At 25.3% G+C, this 19753-nt stretch overlaps 1 protein-coding gene across 2 annotated transcripts; it reads right to left on the bottom strand.

Moving 5' to 3' along the window:
* Positions 1–68: 68 nt before the first annotated feature.
* LOC107452720 (NADPH:adrenodoxin oxidoreductase, mitochondrial) lies at positions 69–18818 on the bottom strand. 2 transcript variants are annotated; one of them, XM_043057153.2, is made up of 11 exons: positions 18542–18818; positions 17408–17500; positions 16747–16869; positions 13377–13421; positions 11103–11273; positions 9521–9713; positions 7987–8168; positions 6504–6566; positions 2541–2649; positions 1730–1900; positions 69–398 (listed from the first exon to the last, which is right to left on the bottom strand). In XM_043057153.2, exons 1-11 carry the CDS (start codon positions 18677–18679, stop codon positions 265–267), a joined length of 1422 nt encoding a protein of 473 aa, XP_042913087.1. In that variant the 5' UTR covers positions 18680–18818; the 3' UTR covers positions 69–264. The 2 variants fall into 2 exon arrangements, with proteins under 2 accessions (XP_042913087.1, XP_071033789.1); XM_071177688.1 differs by lacking the exon at positions 2541–2649 and adding an exon at positions 5049–5157 and having other exon boundaries at positions 18542–18810.
* Between the last annotated feature and the right edge of the window lie 935 nt (positions 18819–19753).

The raw sequence follows: 19753 nt of genomic DNA on the forward strand, positions 1-19753 counted from the left end.
TTAGTTCTTAACAAATTAAATTATTATTTTTTTTCATTTTCTTTGTTCAGTTGTCAAATGAACACTTCTTTAATTGTATTGTGCCACGAAAAAGACTATATTTATGTTTGGTTGCAATTGATATTAACGCAGCTTATTTCTTTTATCATCAACAGTAAGTTTTAATACAGTAATAGTTATTTGATTTTTATCAGATTTGATTGAATTAAAACCAATCGCAAGATTTTTAAATTGATCAACAAAAGATGAGGTCTTAACTAGCAACTAAGTTAAATTTGCAATCTTTAACATTTCATCAACATTGCATATTTTTATTCTTGGTTTCCCCTTAGCCATTCCTCTTTCTTCTTCAATTTGATTAATTTTTTTCCAATATTCAAATGTTACATATTTAACACCTGAAACAAAAGAAACAATTAAATTTAAATGAATAATAAAACTTTTATCTAAAAATTTATTATTTTATTCAAGTAATTTTTGATTTAAACTATTTGAAACAAGCTGAAGAGAAGTAGTACAACTTGTATAAATTTTTCATTTAAAAAAGTTAGGATTCAATTCTAAATTAATTCCTTATTCTTTCGTTAAAATTGGAAATTCCTTTACTAATCCAAAATCAAGTTTGAAACATATTGTATCTTTATATTTACAATTGCTTATCAAAATATTTTTCTGATTATTACATAAAATTTGAAAGATAAATTTCAATAACTGATTGAAATTGTTCTAATTAAAAAAATATTTTTAAAAAAAAACGTTCCGCAGTAATATTAATTTAAAAATTAATGGATTTTAACAAAAATATTTATATTAATAAATTTATGCATGTGTAACTTAAAATTATTTCTACCAGAAGAAAAACAATATCTATTTAACTTTTAAATAGTTCACAAATTCATTATTTTCCCCCATGCAGATTTCACCAAATACGAAAATTATAATATAGGAATACTAAAATTATAATGTTAACATACATTATTTATTTGACTAATTGCACTTCAAATATTTATAATGCTCTTGTTACATAAAAACTTTTAAAATTACCAGGGCTGATTGTGCTCCAGAAAAAATCCGGATTTCAGGATTTTTCGCTAACAGTGATCCGGAAGTTTCCGGAGATCGAAGGTCCAAACGTTTCAAAAAATCATTGATCACAGAAGTTTCCAGAAATCAAATTTTCAAACATGGAAGTTAAAAACACAGTTTATTTTATTTGTATGTAAGGGAGAGCCAGAGAGATACTTTATAAGATTATATTCATGATTAATACTCATTTTTTATCAGTAAATAGTTGTTATAATCATAACCTTAAGAAAGAAAGACATATTTGTAAATTTTAATTACTTCTCCAGATCATTATAGGTATGTGTAAAATTTTAAATATATTTTAAGAACACTAAGAAATATTGAGAAAAAGGAAAAAAACCATGTTTAAATTTTTTTCTAATTTTTCAATTTAAACCGTATTTTTTTTATTTACTCAAGAAATTTTCCGGAATTTTGACTTGGACTCACAATCACCCCTGAATTACGTCTGCTATAAATAAATCATTTTAAAGAACGAGAAATAATATCAAGCAATTTAAAATAAATTAAGTTTAAAACAACCCTTCTAATAAAGGAAATATTTCTTTGGAAATTGTTTTCCATTTTATTATTGCCATTAAAATTTTTTTCAAATAATACTGCAATTCAGCTATTTTAAAACACTTAAAATATAATGATGTACCTCTTTTTTTAAGAAGATCTAGTACATCATTTCTATCCATTGGTAAATCTGCATTCATTTCTCCCTTATCAATATCGTCTAATATAACATCTACTGTCTCATAACTTGAGTGCATAGTTGGTAAAATCACTCCTTTTGGACCTGTTTTAATCCAGCCACTGCAGTACAGACCTAATTAAATTGAATATTTAAATAAATGTTTGTAGAAAAGAAAATTTATATTGAAATTTAATATTAACACCAAAATGTATAAAAATACATGTTTTACTTCATATAACTCATCTAGATAACAGCATAAGTAATACATAGTAGCAATTCATAAAAGGGGTTTGAACAATAAACATTTATGAAATAATATAGACATCATAATATAAAGACTAGAATCATACATCTGTTTTAATGCTGTAAAAAGCTTAATTTTTAATGCTTAAAATAATTTATACCTACTCAAAATGTTTATTTGATGAGCATTCAAACAGTTTTAGGATCATTCTGATTTATTTTTATTTGTTAGAAAAATATTATTTTATTTGACCCGCTGACATTGATTATAATACTTCAAATATAAACAATGCAATAGATCGCAAATCTTTAATATAACAAATCACAAATCTTTGAAATATTATTATTTCTAAAAAAATATAGTTATTTTTTAGTCTTAAAATTTATTTCTCACAAATGGTTTCAAAATTTTCATATATTTTGTCACTGTGTACATTGAAAAAAAATGATCATTTTGTAGGAGTCAACAATACAAAAGATAATAATATAAAACAAAGGATAAAAATAGAACCTAATAACGAATAATTACCATTTTTATTGAGGACTTTTCCTTTCTTATTAGGAACTATACATCTTTTAGGATCAAAAGGAACAGATGGGTCTATTGGTGAACTTTTATATCCAATACTTTTAATAACCTATTATAATACACTTTGTAAAATATTAATAGCATCTATTCAATATATCTATGTATGGAAAGTAAATGAAAGTGGCAGGGGAAAAAAACAAGATAAATCAAAATTTTAAGACAAGTAAACAATTAAGAACATGATAAATTCTTGAAAACTCAGGACTTTTAAGGAGATTAAGATATACATATGTAAACAATAAGCCTCATATTATATTAAGTCCCATTAAAGCTAGTTTTTCAAATTATAAATTTGAGAATGAAAAAATGTTTTTGAAATTTCATACCTAAAAATCTGATTATTAAATTTAAAGTTATCTAGATTTTTTTTTTTGTTGATACAAAGTTTCAAAAGAAAGTTAATGTTTTTTTTTTCTTGATTAAGTAGAAAGAATTATAAAATATCCTTAATGCATTATTTACTTTAAATTAAAATTTATGAATTGTAGCAGCAATTAAAGAATGATTTTTTTTAACCAAGCTTAGTTGCTATACTTATACATTACAGAAATATAACACACAAAACATGTTTTTTTTTCTTTAAAAAAATAAATAAATAATATGAATTAAACATGGTTTAATTAGGAATGCCTTTTTTATTTTGTTTAAAATTTCTTAGAAAAGTAAAGTAGCTTCATGAAAAAATATTTTGCCCAGGTCAAGAAAAAATTTAGAACAAAAGCTTTTTTGTAAAGGAATTAGAAATGTAATTTTTTTTTCTATTATAAGAATTTTAAGTACTTGCATTTGTGTAAAAAAGTTAGGAAATTTTTTGTCCTGCAATATGTGGCATAATTATTCAACAACATACTACATTGTCTAGGACATAAAATACTTTTAAGATTAAACAAAACTCATTCGGGAAATTTTTACATAAATATTGCTACTTATTTCAAGTACTAAAATAAAAGAACTATTTACTAAGAATGATGTATCTTATCATTGCGATAATACTAAGAATCGAAAGAATATATTGTTATAATGTAAGGCTTTGATAGCAGGGTTTGTTGATTTAAATGACGATTTAAATCATGATTTAAATCAAATGATTTTTTAAAAGAAATCATTGATTTAAATCAACTAATTTTTTTATATATATTGATTATAAAAGTTAAAAAACAGTGTTTTAAATTATTGATACTTTTCTTAGTTTCAAAATTTATTTTAAATAAATTGTTGCATTAATTAATTTTAGTTAAAGAAATTACTTTCTTTCTTGGTGTGTGTTAAATTCCAACACATTGAAAATTACATTTTTAAAAATCTTTTGATTCTTGAGATTGAAAGCACAGATTAAAGTAAACATTTAATGCTGTCTTAATATAGACTTGCATAGCTGTAGAAAGTAATTATTAAACATGAATTTTTTCAAAAAATAATGTAAATATTGTTAATTAAAATTCTACCCTTTGACAGAAAAAGCATGGAATTAAAATCTACATTATATTTTATTGGTGGAAAATGTATATTTCTGAAGCTTTCTTAAAAGCATATTAAAAAGAAAATACCTAATTTGCCAAAAATAGAAAGAAAAAAAAGGCCAATAAGTTCAGATATTTTTTCCTGATATAGTGTCATTCTTCCCTTTCAAACTCTTTCAAAGTCTATTTGAAACAGTAGGGTCATTAACTGGTATTTTTTCTCATAATATGTTTACAGTATCTTTGACATCTGATTTTCTATAAAGAAATTTTGTGAAAAAAAAAATCCTATGAGTACATAGATTTTAAAAAAAAATTTTTTTTAGCTTAACTTATCTATTTTGATATAAAATTAAAAGTGAATATTTTAATATAAAAATATATAGATTAAATATTTATTTTTTGATGAATGACTACATTTATAAACACAATCTGTTACATTTATTTTGTCATTCTAAAAATCAAGCGGAAAAAAAAGAAATTTTAAATTAAAATTATGGTTTGCTAATTGAAACTTTGTTTTAATAGTTAAAGTACAGGGGTCTGTCCAAATGAAATTTACTACCGTTTACCGATACCTACACTAATTTAACTTTAGGAAAAACGGTAGAACAATTCCACAAAATACTTTTTTCTCAAAATTTTATTTTTGTGTCTCGTAAGAAACGATAAATCCAAATTTTTAATTTTCAAAAATTATGTNTATTTTATTTGACCCACTGACATTGATTATAATACTTCAAATGTAAACAATGCAATAGATCCCAAACCTTTAATATAATAAATCACAAATCTTTGAAATATTATTTCTTAAAAAATATATTTTTTTTTCAGTCTAAAATTTATTTCTCACAAATGGTTTCAAAATTTTCATATATTTTGGTCACTGTGTATACTGAAAAAAAAAATCATTTTGTAGGAGTCAACAATACAAAAGATAATAATACAATACAAAGGATAAAAATAGAACCTAATAGCGAATAATTACCATTTTTATTAAGGACTTTTCCTTTCTTATTAGGAACTATACATCTTTTAGGATCAAAAGGAACAGATGGGTCTATTGGTGAGCTTTTATATCCAATACTTTTAATAACCTATTATAATAGATTTTGTATAATATTAATAGCATCTATTCAATATATCTATATATGGAAAGTAAATGAAAGTGGTAGGGGAAAAAAAACAGAAGATAAATCAAAATTTTAAGACAAGTAAACAATTAAAAACATGATATATTCTTAAAAACTCAGGACTTTTAAGGAGATTAAGATATACATATGTAAACAATAAGCCTCATATTATATTAGGTCCCATTATTAAAGCTAGTTTTTCAAATCATAAATTTGAGAATGAAAAAATGTTTTTGAAATTTCATACCCAAAAATTTGATTATTAAATTTAAAACTATTTAGATTTTTTTTTGGTAATACGAAGTTTAAAAAAAAAAAATAGTTTTTTTTCCATAAAGTAGAAAGAATTATAAAATACCTTTAATGCATTATTTACGCTGAATTAAAATTTTAGAATTGCACCAGCAATAAAAGAATAAATTTTTTTAACCTAACTTAGTTGCTTTACTTATACATTACAGAATTATAAAACACAAAACATGTTTTTTTTTCTTCAAATAAATAAATAAATAAATAATATCTGAGAACTAAATATGGTTTAATTAGGAATGCCTTTCCTATTTTGCTTAAAATTTCTTAGAAAAGTAAAGTAGCTTCATGAAAAAATATTTTGCCCAGTTGAGAAAAAATTTAGAACAAAAACTTTATTTTGTAAAGAAATTGGAAATTTAATTTTTTTTCTAAGATAATTTTTAGTACTTCCTAAGATAATTAAGTATTAACTAAGATAATTTTAAGTACTTGCATTTGTGTAAAAAAGTGACGGAATTTTTTGTCGTACAATATGTGGCATAATTATTTAACAACATACTACATTGCCTAGGACATAAAATACTTATAAGATTAAACAAAACTCATTCTGGAAATTTTTTACATAAATATTGCTACTTATTTTTTACACAAATATTGCTACTTGTTTCAAATACTAAAATAAAAGAACTACTTATTAAGAATGATGTATCTTATCATTTCGATAATATTAAGAATCGAAAGAATATACTGCTGTAATGTAAGGCTTTGATAGTAATGTTAAGAACAATATCATTCACATTTAGTAAAAGTTTAGAATAAGTTTTGCCGTGATTAGAATTGTTGTTTAAATATTTTTTTTTGATTTAAGCAAATTTATTTATTTATTAAAATGGAATTTATTTACTAAAAAAAATAATGGAATGGAATTTTATTTAAGAAAAAAATTAGAATATTTTTTTTCATGTTATTTTGTCTAAGCAAAGAAGGATCAGTAAAAATACATATCTAAAAATAACTAAAAAGTTTTTTTTAAAATATAGTTTTTTTTTTTTACTTACAATACCAGCACTTAAATTTTCTTCTTCACCTGTATCAAAGATTTCAGGTGGTTTCGTTAGATCCTGAAAAGTAAATTTTAATTTAATGAAATATGATGATCATAAATTAGTAAGAACTAAACTATAGTAATTTTTTATAATAAAAGTTTATAAATTTGAATTGGAACTTACAACTTTTGACAATCAGAATTTAATAAGAAAAAGAATTTCAGTTTAAACAGTTTGATAATATTATTAGAAGTAGAACACAAAATGAATAGGTAATCCTAAATTTAAACATCCTGACAATGTTTAAACTGTGAAATTTCTGCAATACTTTTAATGAATTTGCAATACTTTTTTTTTGATCTACATGTATTCTGGAACTATCTGCATATTATATCCTATTTTGTGTAAGGAAGAACATTTAATGAAATAATTTTGTAGACACAATTTATGCACAAATGATCATTATAGTATTTCCCTTGTTTAATTAGCATATATTTTTGGTTAATTTTTAAAGATTGATATTTTTGTAGAATCCATACTTTAAGCTGTTTTTTTCAATGCTCAGCTGTCATATAAATTAATGCTTTTTTGCAAATAATATGCTATTTCCATAACTTCTGTGCGTTTTCAGCAATTTCTCATGACAATTAGGGCAAGTTTAGCTTGTCATTATCTAGTGACTAACCTTAGTGCAAAACCTTAAAATAAAAAAAAACACAGTTTTATAAAAATAAACAGTATATGTGATCTAATTTTTTAAATTTAAAAGTAAAGTTTGAATGAAAATTTTTAAAATAGTTTAATAACTTTTAGAAATCTATAACATAATTGTCTGTTTTAAAACCAGATGATTTATAAAGTTTAAAATTATAGTTTTACTTCAAGTGTAAAGCTCTTAAACTGTGGCATTTTTATTTCCTTTGGAGAAAGAACTTTAAACAATACTATATTGTTCATTTTATTTTAGTCAATATATTATATTATATTTAGTCAATATTAAATAATATAGTTCATTTTATTTTAGTCAATATAATCAAAACAATTAGTATGCAAACCCACCAAACATCAATTTATTGTTAAGATTATTTTTTATTATTATAACAGTTATTGAAAAATTGTAAGTAAATAGTTTTTCAAATGTCATTTGCATTCTTTAGAGAAAGTATTTATTTTTAGTGATAAACATTTTTGCAATGCAAGTCTAATATAATTTAGTATAATGCCAAGTAAATTTGGTACTCCACTTCAAATAAATAATCTTTGTTGCATGATTTTAATATAACTATATTCAGTTGTAATATTCCTATTTTTTTTAAAAATTATATCCAAGGTTTTACTGCTTTTAAATTTTTGACACAAATTCTATCAAAGATTTATCTCAACTTAAACTAATTATCACTGAAAAAATATGCTGGATTATAAGAACATATAAAACTGATATCTTTGAATATCCAAAAATGAACAGAAATTTTAACAAGAAAATTCAATAACTTACTAGTTCCTTTAATTTATTTATTCCAAACACAACATTTTCAACTCTACCTTCCGAGTCAGGTAAGGTAACTTTAGGATTTCTATAAAATTTCAGCTCCCATGATTTATTTAGACTTTTGTCTTGCTCTTGATTAGCCGTCGTCCATACTAATTCTGTTAGTCTTTTAAGAGGTCTTTTTAAAGCTGAAAAAAATATATAGTACTTCAAAAATAAAAACTTTTTGGAATTTAAAAAGGTCTTGTCTAAAATTGTAATAAATGAAAAGCATATGGCAAAATGAAGCTTATGAAGTTAAAGGAATTTCAAATCTGTTATAGGAATATCATTGTATCATCCTTAGTGATTTAACAGACTTTGGTTACTTCTGGCCTTCTTAAGTGGAAGCTATAACATGGGAGAAACTTTTCATGACAAATTCTGTTTCATCCGCATTGGTAATTTTCAATTTAAAGTATAGAAATTAGTGAGTTCAGATAAACCAAGAATAAGTAGTTAAAAATACAAACAAATTATGACAAGATAACTTCATTACTGTGTAACCCTGCCATAATTTATCAGCATTTTGATATTTTGAATAATTTTTTTAGCATTTGAAATTTCATGATTTACTCTTAATCTTTAATCTGATCTCCTTTTTTTCTATGCATTAAATTTTTAAATTGCTGATGTAAAATTAGAATATGTCATGAAGTGTTTCTCTCCTGTTATAGAAGTAGTAAGTTTAAGAAATTTCTTAAACTCATAGTAAGTTAAGAAGTTTCTTCCAAACTGATCATTTGTCAGCAATAATTTTACAGTTCTTTTTTTACATAAAAGATCTTAAATTTTTTATTTATTTTTTGAAGCAGTTCAGTACCTTCCCAGCTTGAAAGACCTTGCCAATAACATAAGCTGCAATTAGAATAGACATCGCTAACACTTAACATATAAATGATGTCTATGCCAACTGTTAAAAAACATAGCAACTGATTCGATAATTTTTTTATGATTTAAAATACAGTGAAAATGATATGTCAAAAGATACAACTTTTTTTTTTTATCTTAGTATAAACTTTCTTTCTTTTCTTTAAATTTAGTAAGAACAAATATTTTGTGGAAACAATACTTTAAAAAAAGAAAGAAAACAAGATTTATAAAAATGTAGCATAAAATTATGTTTAGACATTATAGCCATGATGAAATAAAAATTTAATGCTAGATTTAAAAGCGTAGTAAAGTAATGTGTTTGAGAAGAAATCTTTAATAAAAACCACATAATTTGTAATAATTTTTAAAGAATTTCAACCAATTTTAAGTATATTATTTTTTTTCTTCAAATTGCGGGAAAATACACAAATTAAATGAAAGTAAATATTTTATCTTGATAGTTTTTGAACTTTCATATTTTATCCATATGTTTTTATATTCTATTTTTACAAAAGATACAAAAAATTAAGAAAAAAAACTAATTCCAAATTAATTTCCAAGATTAGAGTTCATTACAAAATTTTTAAAACCATACCATAGTATACTAAATATATTATCAAAAACTTACAGGGTATTATATCAGGTATACCAACAAAATCTTCTAAATTCATAACGCTTCTACAATAGGACAATTTGGCAAGTTCCCTGAATTCTTTAGTGGTGAAAGAAACTTGAAGAGGTCCTCTTCGACCAACCATAGTAACTTTTTTAACTCTGCTCTTATTTAAAGCTTCTAAAGCATGTTCTGCAATGTCAGTTTTCTAAAAAATCAAAGTTAGTAAGGAATTACTCACATCTTTCTGAAACAGAGTATTAACAAAGACAAGAAATATTTCTTTTAAATTTATTCATTAAAATGTTGAGTTATTAGAAGTTTATAAACTAAACAAATTAAATGTTGAATTATATCACAGATGATAATTTTTTAAAAATTAAAACCTGAATGGAGAAATATTTTATATATAAAGAATAGGGGTTCATATTCTAAGTTAAGAGGATGCTGTAGTAAAAATTGTACCAAAAATCTATTATCTTCAAAATAATTTTATAAATGAATAAACCAGAAACCTTTTGCTTATTCACATATTTTATTGTACAAAAATGTTTTTTTCTCAAAACATCTTTATCAATAAGTTTCATTATTTAATCCAAATGGATTGAACTAATTTAATCTCAGATTTCTGTTGTTGTTGCTAATTCCCATCTGGTCTGACGGGGTCAGACCAGATCAATGAATCCGTTGATATTGAGAAAATCCGAAACCAGAATGGGAGAGGAATGAATATCGTTCCAGTCCAGCCCTAAACAGATCAAGATGTGCTCAGGTGATGCCTGGTTTTGTTGGCATTAAGGGCAAAGAGGAAAGATCTTTTGATTTGCAGAAAATGTGAGACTTTTCAGGTGTCCACTGGCCAGTCGGGATAAGCAGGTGTTGGTTTGCCTGTCACCAGGAAGAGATAGAGAGAGTCCTGGTCTTTTTGCTTTATACCAGTAGTGAGTAGGTGGAAGCAGCCACTTTTGTTTGTTCTGGGCCTTTTGCCTTGCGAAAAGTTCAAGGTATGTAAGCTCNAATTGATTGAACTCATTTAATCTCAGATTTCTAATAAAAGCAAGCATGAAAATTTGCTTGATATACTTGGTATACCTGATATAATTAGAAGTTGCTGGTAAATTTATCGAAATGTAAGGGGCAATAAGAGCTTTCACTGTGCTCCTATAGATAATGTATTTTCTTATCTGTTGGTACAATGTGAAGTCATAAGTATAAATTTTTATAGCTTGTGTATTTGACTGAAAATATTATCATTTAATTTATAATTATTGATAGTTAAAAATATAATTAAGAGTAAATCAAACAAAAATTTAAAAGTAAGATATTCAAATCTTGAAAAAACAATTCCACAATAACTTTTCAATTTCAAAAACAACACATTTTTGAAGTTTTTAAATGCAAAATTATTTATTAAAGAATTACATATTAGTATATTATAGGTGAAATAAATCAAGAAATAGAATATAAAAAAATTATATCTAAATTTGCTTAATTTTTAATGAAAAAATTTAAACAGAAATTTTTGGTATTATACCCATTACTTAGCTTCGCATAAAAATATTGTAAATTCATAATTAAACAACATAAATCAATATACCATTAGAACATCAATGTCTAGAAGAAGAATTCGTGCAACATCAATGGCTACGTTTCCATGCCCAATGACTACTGCATTTTCACAATCTAAATTTAAATTTAGATTCACAAAGTTAGGATGACCATTGTACCAAGCAACAAATTCATTTGAGGATAAAACATTTTTGGAGTCCTTGATGGAAAAAAAATAGTAAAATTTTAAATAAAGAAGATGTTAAAAAATAACACAGATGGGATTACAAAATGGGAATGGAATAAAAAAAATACACAGATGGGATTACATAAAAATAAAAAAATGAAGTGTCTAAAGGAATATAATTATATAACAAATGTTGATTTCCTATAAATGTAAAAAAGTTTTAATGATATGGCAAAACAAATAGGTTTAACTATATAAAACGTTAGACCAGATTTGTTATGCTAGAAAAACTCACAAATACTGTAAATAAGAATTAATTTACATTATAAATCAGGGGTCTGTCCTGGCTGGACTTACTACCGTTTAGCGGTACCTTCACAAATTCAACTTTAGGAAAAATGGTAGTTTCACCAATTCAACTTTAGGAAAAAACGGTTGTTTCACAAAAAACTTTTTCTTAAAATTTTATTTTTGTATCCCTTAAAAAACGATAAATCCATATTTTTACGATATTTTTGTGTTGATTTTTTAATGTAATTTTGAATTTTTCACAAATTATGTCTTAAATTTTCACAAAATAGGTACCTCTCAGAAAAACCTAGACAGACCCCGTAAATAGGCAAGTAGTACCAAGCATAATGTACTTATAAAAATTACAAAATAATGTACTGTAAATAAAAAATAATAATAATAATTAATCAAAATAAAATGAATAAAAGTTTAAAGATTATAAACAAAGAACTTCATTTTAAAGAATAACATATAAATATATATCCATTAACCAACACAAAGTAGTTAAAAACTTCACTTAAATTTAATCACAAAGGACAAAGAAAGTACAGTATAATCTTGATGTCTCAAAAACCTTGTTATGTCAAAAAAACATTTTCCCCTTGGCATAACATATCCACCTAATGTTAATTTGAATTCTTATGTTGAAGGGTTTTTTCTCAATTCTTTCTCAATGTCGAATTTTTTTTTCGAAATAGAAAATGAATTTTTTTACAAAAATCACAATGTAAGTTCATTGTAAACCAATTTTTCTCTATTTAATGCATAATTATTTTTGTCTTACTTTTAAAAACAAAATTATGATTGTTGCATTTAGATTTATTGTTAACTATTATTACATACATATTTCATAGTAGTTAATCTTATGTTTTATGACTCTNAATTTACTTTTTCGAACATATTTAGTTTTGAACTTGTTATCTTAAAAACTCGCTATCTCGAAATTTTTTTAACGTCCCTTCAACTTTGAGATGTCGAGAGTATACTGCAATACTCTGAGATGTTTGGAGGAAATTTCATTTCTGAAAGTTTGATACTACCACAAGGAAAGATATTTTATTAATAGAGAAAATTAAAGAATAATAACAAAATATTTTCAGTTGCTTAAATACAGTGAATTCTTTGACAAAATTTCCCATAAACATTTAGGGGAACTTGTAAGAATTAGCTATGTATAACATCACAAAACTATGGGTAATTTTACATTTTGATAATTATATAAGTTACATGCAAAATAAATATTTAGAAAATTAGACAAATATTTAGTAAAATATTTTGGTGACTTATATGTAGTTTTGAAAAATTACAAATACCAAAAGAACAATTTTGTTTTGAGTTAATTGAAGTACGTAAAATATGACATTTGTGTCTTCAAAATTTGATTTTATAAATAATAATAAATCAAAATTTAATAATACGTATAATTGATTGTTTTACTAAGGAATTACAATTGTAAACAACCTTGGGTCTTAAGTATGCATTTTGCTAATAATAAAAATTTCGAATAAAATTTAATTGGCATTATTATATCATCTTCTAAGTTAATTATTCACATGTTAAAATGAATCTAAAAGTCAGTACTTTTAACCATACCATTTTTAATAAAAGGGTTTTATAAATCTGAAAAAAAATTCAATATAAATGATTTTAAATCAGTTATTTAAAAATTTTTTAATATATATATATATATTTTTAATTTCCATGTTAATAATGAAGAAAATTCATAAAATTCAAATTAAATAATAATTAAATACAATAAAACATTCCTAGTCTTTCTGCATAATATTAGCAAAGTTATCCAAAATATAGATCATCAAATCAATGCAATTTCATAGTAATACATACTTCCCCAGGAATATTTAATTGTCTTTCAGAATCAGCTCCATAAGCCTAAAAAAATGAGTTAATAAATTTTACATTTCACTTACTAAAATTAACTTAAATCATAAAACTAAAAAGACAATAAAATGCTTGAATAATGTTTAGATAATTTGAAATATAAACTAATGAACATATAACTAAATAAATCATGCCAAATTTTATAGCAGATGTAATTGGCTTTTTATATGCATTACCGATCTCAAAAAAGTGTGGATCTGAGATATCATTAAGCTATAAATCTAAAAAATTGAGTAGAGCATCAGAAGCATAGCTAGGGTTTACAGGGCCCAGGGATGAACTCAGGTTTTGCACCCTTATAATATGGTGTAGGACTTAAAAGGGGGATTTTCAAAATCAATGAAAATTTTTGTTAATGTAAAAACTTAAATTAATCGCACTTGGCATGTTTTCTATAATTTTGTTTTGAATAAGATTTTGCAACTTTACAGATTTTAAGAAACTTTATAAATTTTCATTGTATTCAGTTTAAAATTTAACAGTGTATATTACTAATGTAGTGTCTATTACACTTGCATTTATTGTTTATTAATGAATGATAAGCATTTTTTCTAAAGACAATTTTCATTCAACATATCACCAATTTGTTGTAAATATTAATAATAATAAACATACGTGAAAATGACCTACAACATTACATTGATAGATATTTCATTCAATTTTTAGGTAAATCAAATAAAAATTTGAAGCTATTAGGCCCACAGTTAGCAAAAGAAACTGGGGATATTTAAAAAAGAAAAGCATTTTCATCTAGAATATATTTTAAATTTTACGTCACTCATATATTTTTAATTTTGCGTCACTCTAAGGCTGGCGCTGGGAGATAGATGACCCCTCTCTCATTAAGCTAAAACATGTTTAAATTTTATTTCTATTAAATTAAAATGCAATAGAAAAGCATATGCATAGCGTGAGGAGGGCACACTTGTTTTCTTAGAAATCTGATTATTTTAAATTTGATATCAAATTTAATATAAGAGAAGTTTTCTAAATTTCTAAAAAAAAAAAAAATATGTGTGTCCACCATGCTATACTTATGTAGTAAAGGGTTGTTTCTATACTTACTAGAACAATGCCATGATATGCTTTTGAAAGTTCTTCTATAGTTATATCTTGACCAATGTTGACATTTCCATAAAAATTACAGTACTTGTATTCAGCAACTTTGTTAAATGATGTTATAACATTCTAAAAATACATTTAAAAGTTAGATATTTAACAATAGAATATGAGGTAAAATTTTAGTTAATTTGACACATCAAAAAACTTGGTCTGCCCACATGGTAAACAGAGAATGAATATTCACAAAATTGATCAGCATATATCGAAATTGTAGCATATAAAGAAAAGAGTTTACAAAACATTAATCAAGGATTTGTTATTGCTTAACTTACTCTACAATTAATTTGAAAGTGTATCCAGTTCAACAGCATATAATTTTGATTATTCAAATAATTTATGCATTTCTGAAAACCAATTTTAAATTGGAACAATTTAAAGAACCAAATTGGCTGAATCTTATCATAATAATAATTTAAACTAACACCATTAGGGAAAAATCATGCCAAATTTTGTAGTATGGTTAAAGTAAAAAAGAATAAGGGAAGATTTCCATATTGATACCAGTGACAAAATAATGGATATATCACCATAAGCAGTTTTAAATATGTAGTTTTTCATAAAGGATAAATACTTTAATTTCAGGATGATNACAGGTTTAGAATTTTCTACAGTGAAAAGTTTTCGGAACTTCAGTGTTCAAAAAAGTATACAAAAGCTAGACGTTAAGAACGTATCCAATGAGCGAGCAAAGCGAGCATTGGATTGCGAAGCAATCCGAAATGAACTGCAAAAGCAGTTCCGGGGGTTGGCAAGCGCCAGCGAGCAGGGGGCGAAGCCTCCTAGTTATTAATAATAAACATACATGAAAATGACCTACAACATTACATTGTTAGACATTTCATTCAATTTTTAGGTAAATCAAATAAAAATTTGAAGCTATTAGGCCCACAGTTAGCAAAAGAAGCTGGGGATATTTAAAAAAGAAAAGCATTTTCATCTAGAATATATTTTTAATTTTGCGTCACTCTAAGGCTGGAGCTGGGAGATAGATAACCCCTCTCTCATTAAGTTAAAACATGTCTAAATTTTATTTCTAACTAACTCAGTGGCGCGACAGCCCAAAATTTTATTTCTATTAAATTAAAATGCAATAGAAAAGCATATGATGCATAGCGTGAGGAGGGCACACTTGTTTTCTTAGAAATCTGATTATTTTAAATTTGATATCAAATTTAATATAAGAGAAGTTTTTTAAATTTCTAATAAAAAAAAACTATGTGTGTCCACCATGCTATACTTATGTAGTAAAGCAGGGGTGTCAAACTCAAAAGCTAACTTGGGCCAAATAAACAATGCTTAACTTTAGGTGGGCCAAAAAAAAAATCAATGTTCATAGAAACAAATATTTTATTTTGAATAATACATTGTAATAAACATATATAAAGTTAAATTATTGTTTGATACTTGACATCTATTCTCTGCTACTATCTTTCCTATTTCGGGAGAAATTTTATTGGCCGTGACTACTTTCAAAATTGACCAAACGTGAGCGTTATTAATACGGTTTTGAACAGGAGATTTATTTCCATTCATAACAGAAAATAATTGCTGGCACTGAATAAGTACTTCCAAACATGGAAATAATTTCATATGCGAATTTTCGAGTATTTTCAAACCTTGCCGGTAAATATTTGTAAAATTCAGGCATACCCACTTCAATGAATTTTTCCATCAAATTTGAGTTGCATTGAATCTCAATCTCTTCCATTTGCATATTACTGGGCACTGAGTCTATATTTATTGAGAAAATCAACTAAAACAAACAAAATTTGTCTTCCAAAGAATTAAAATCTTTAAACCTTGTTTCAAATTCTGTTCTAAGATTTGAAATTTCTTCTGCATATTTTTGATACAATGCAGTATCCCTGGAATGGCAGGTGCCGCAAACCAATTACAATTTTACATTTTCGCGCGTACAATTTAAAATTATCCGTATAGTTCATAAATAAAGTATATTATAATTTTATATGCTAGTTTTCGTTCTAATTCACATTTCTATTTTATTTTTACTTTGCGTCGGATATATTGACTGGGCCGCAAACATTTTCATCTCGAGCTGCATGTGGCCCGCGGGCCGCGAGTTTGACACCCCTGAAGTAAAGGGTAATGCGTCCACCATGCTATACTTATGTAGTAAAGGGTTGTGTGTCCACCATGCTATACTTATGTAGTAGAGGGTTGTTTCTATACTTACTAGAACAATGCCATGATATGCTTTTGAAAGTTCTTCTATAGTTATATCTTGACCAATGTTGACATTTCCATAAAAATTACAGTACTTGTATTCAGCAACTTTGTTAAATGATGTTATAACATTCTAAAAATACATTTAAAAGTTAGATATTTAACAATAGAATATGAGGTAAAATTTTAGTTAATTTGACACATCAAAAAACTTGGTCTGCCCACATGGTAAACAGAGAATGAATATTCACAAAATTGATCAGCATATATCAAAATTATAGCATATAAAGAAAAGTGTTTACAAAACATTAATCAAGGATTTGTTATTGCTTAACTTACTCTACAATTAATTTGAAAGCGTATCCAGTTCAACAGCATAAAATTGTGAGTATTCAAATAATTTATGCATTTCTGAAAACCAGTTTTAAATTGGAACAATTTAAAGAACCAAATTGGCTGAATCTTATCATAATAATAATTTAAACACCATTAGGGAAAAATCATGCCAAATTTTGTAGTATGATAAAAGTAAAAAAGAATAAGGGAAGATTTCCATATTGATACCAGTGACAAAATAATGATATGGTGATACCATATCATTTTACCATTTCATTATTATGGTGATACCATAAGCAGTTTTAAATAAGTAGTTTTTCATAAAGGATAAATACTTTAATTTCAGGATGATCAGGAGCAACTCCGTATCTTATCAGGCCATACGGAGCAGGAAGTTTTTCAAAAATATCAACCTCAACAACTTCACTCTGAAACAAAGAGATTGCACAAAAATATTAAAAGAGAATTACGCACAAAAATATTAATAGTTTATGAAAAAAAAAAAACAAGTAGCTTTAATATTAATAACTAACATTATTATCTTATTTTAATGTTACTTAACTAAAACAGAGTAAATAAGAAGAAAAAAGTAAAAGTTTATTTTAATGCTTTGTTTTCTTTATCAAATCAGAGCCATTTAAAAAAATTTTAATAAGAATTGATTTACCATTCTTTTAATTCATTTATAATACAATAACATGGAAAAACATGAATTTCTTATATGGTAATTAAAATTGTCAGAATCGATTGACAGTTAAGAGAGATAGAATGAAAAATTCAAAAAAGCCATAACTCCAAGGCTGGTTTTTTGCTATCTAAAACAATTTTTGAGCAAATTTCCATATCGGGATCTGTCATGCCAACTACAAATTGTTAAGGCACCAAATAAATTTTAAACAAGCAATTTTTTAAAAAAAAATTCAGAGATTTGTTTAGGGTGGCTATGAGGAAAAGGTTTCTGTATCGTGATCTGAGTCAGAATAATCGCCAAGTCTTGGCAATTTCTGGGTAGCAGCCTAGGAGAAATTAAAGAAAACATCACAAAGGCCAGGGACCAACTCGTAGCAATCTCCAAGCAAACCTCTTCATGTTTCATGTATATGTTTTTAAATTTTCCCAGTTTAAAATCGATTTGGCATCTTCCTCAATTTTTTCTAAGACAGAAATTGGCATGCAATAGTAAAGACTGTAGTACAAAAGTGCAATAAAATATTGAAATCTTACTTTTATATTCTAATAAATAAGCAAAATTTTTAAAAAAAGTGACCAGTTAGTAATGACCATGATTCGAAGCAAAGTTTAATTGTCAAAGTTTTTTAAAAAAAAAAGTAAATTCGATAGGAAAAACTAAATTGAAAATGTAAAATGAATGAAATTAATTTGTTAATAGTCTTGCGCACATTTAATCAATACACTACGGCGAATATTTTAAAAAGTAAATAATGCAAGGGGCTTGCTCTTTATTTTACTTTCAATAAATTTTGAGCAGTATAAAATCCTGCAGGTCCACTTCCAATGATACAAATTTTCTTTTTTGGTGCTGAAGAGAAAAACTGATGCTGAAGACTTTTCGTGTATAAATTAAAAAACAACTTAGATTTTAGCATATTAATGTAACTTAAAACAAAAACAATTAAATAGTCGAGTTTAAGGTATTCGTTGCACAATAATTTTCCATTCGATTGTAAAAATTAAGCAGACGACGCCGGCTGATAAAAAAAGTATTAGTGCTGTAAACAAAATAATTCAATATTTTATTTGTTATCAATTCAAAAGACTAGAAATTCTGAACAAGTTCCTTTTGTTGTAATTTTTACCACATAACTTTAGAAACTCAGAAAACTGTATGAACTCTCAGTTAAAATAGAAAATGACGAACGAGTTCTTTTAACAGATTCATTGCCAAAATAATACATTTTAATATTTCTTATTTTAAAACTTTATTATTTTTTTCCAGAAAGTTGTCTGATGTATTGAATTTAAATTCCATTTTTATTAAATGATTTGTTTTAGCTTTCAAATTATAGAAAAAGTTTAATCAGAGAACTTTACAGAACGTGACAGAATTCCTAACTGTCAACTTATTAAATAAACAATGCNAAGTGTATTGAACTTTATATCAATGTGAATTATTTATGCTTTTTTGCAAACAATTTTATCAAGTATTTATCGTATTCTCTGTTAAGCCTATTAGGATGTGCCTAGTCTATCATATTGCATATCTGCGTAGTTTTAGTGCCAATCCCCCTTTGTTAAAGCATGCAATATCCTGGAATTTGATACTCAGTTATTTTATTAAAACAATTATGACAACGCCCTGAATTTTATTGCCAGGTTTTTATAATATATCATCGGTATAAAAGTGTTTTGCATTTAATTTTAGCAGTAATTGTTCGTTAGAAAACTCCCTCTGCATTATATGTACCACAAATATAGATATATAATCAATGGTTAAGTTTTTTTTTGGCATAATATAGCAAAATCCGAATTTAAATTATGCTGTGTTATTCTTAAATCACTCAAATTACATATTATTTTCGTCTAAGATGCATGGGAATTTTTTTTAGAATTATTAATCAGTTGTATGTGAAAGATACAAAAATAAATTTGCAATATAGAATGCATGTAGTATTTTATTAGCAATTTATGAGTATTTATTCAAGGTTCAAATATTTAACTTT

The sequence above is a fragment of the Parasteatoda tepidariorum genome, chromosome 2 (assembly GCF_043381705.1).
Source record: "Parasteatoda tepidariorum isolate YZ-2023 chromosome 2, CAS_Ptep_4.0, whole genome shotgun sequence".
NCBI classification, from domain to species: domain Eukaryota; kingdom Metazoa; phylum Arthropoda; class Arachnida; order Araneae; family Theridiidae; genus Parasteatoda; species Parasteatoda tepidariorum.

Excerpts from the sequence above, each read along its gene's own strand:
- LOC107452720 (XM_043057153.2), bottom strand. The coding sequence starts at position 18,679 with ATGCTAAAATCTAAGTTGTTTTTTAATTTATACACGAAAAGTCTTCAG. Across the intron at positions 9,714-11,102 it reads TAGACATTGATGTTCTAATG|AAAACTGACATTGCAGAACA; the intron begins GTATATTGATTT and ends TTGATTTTTTAG. Across the intron at positions 6,567-7,986 it reads TAAATAAATTAAAGGAACTA|GATCTAACGAAACCACCTGA; the intron begins GTAAGTTATTGA and ends TTTACTTTTCAG.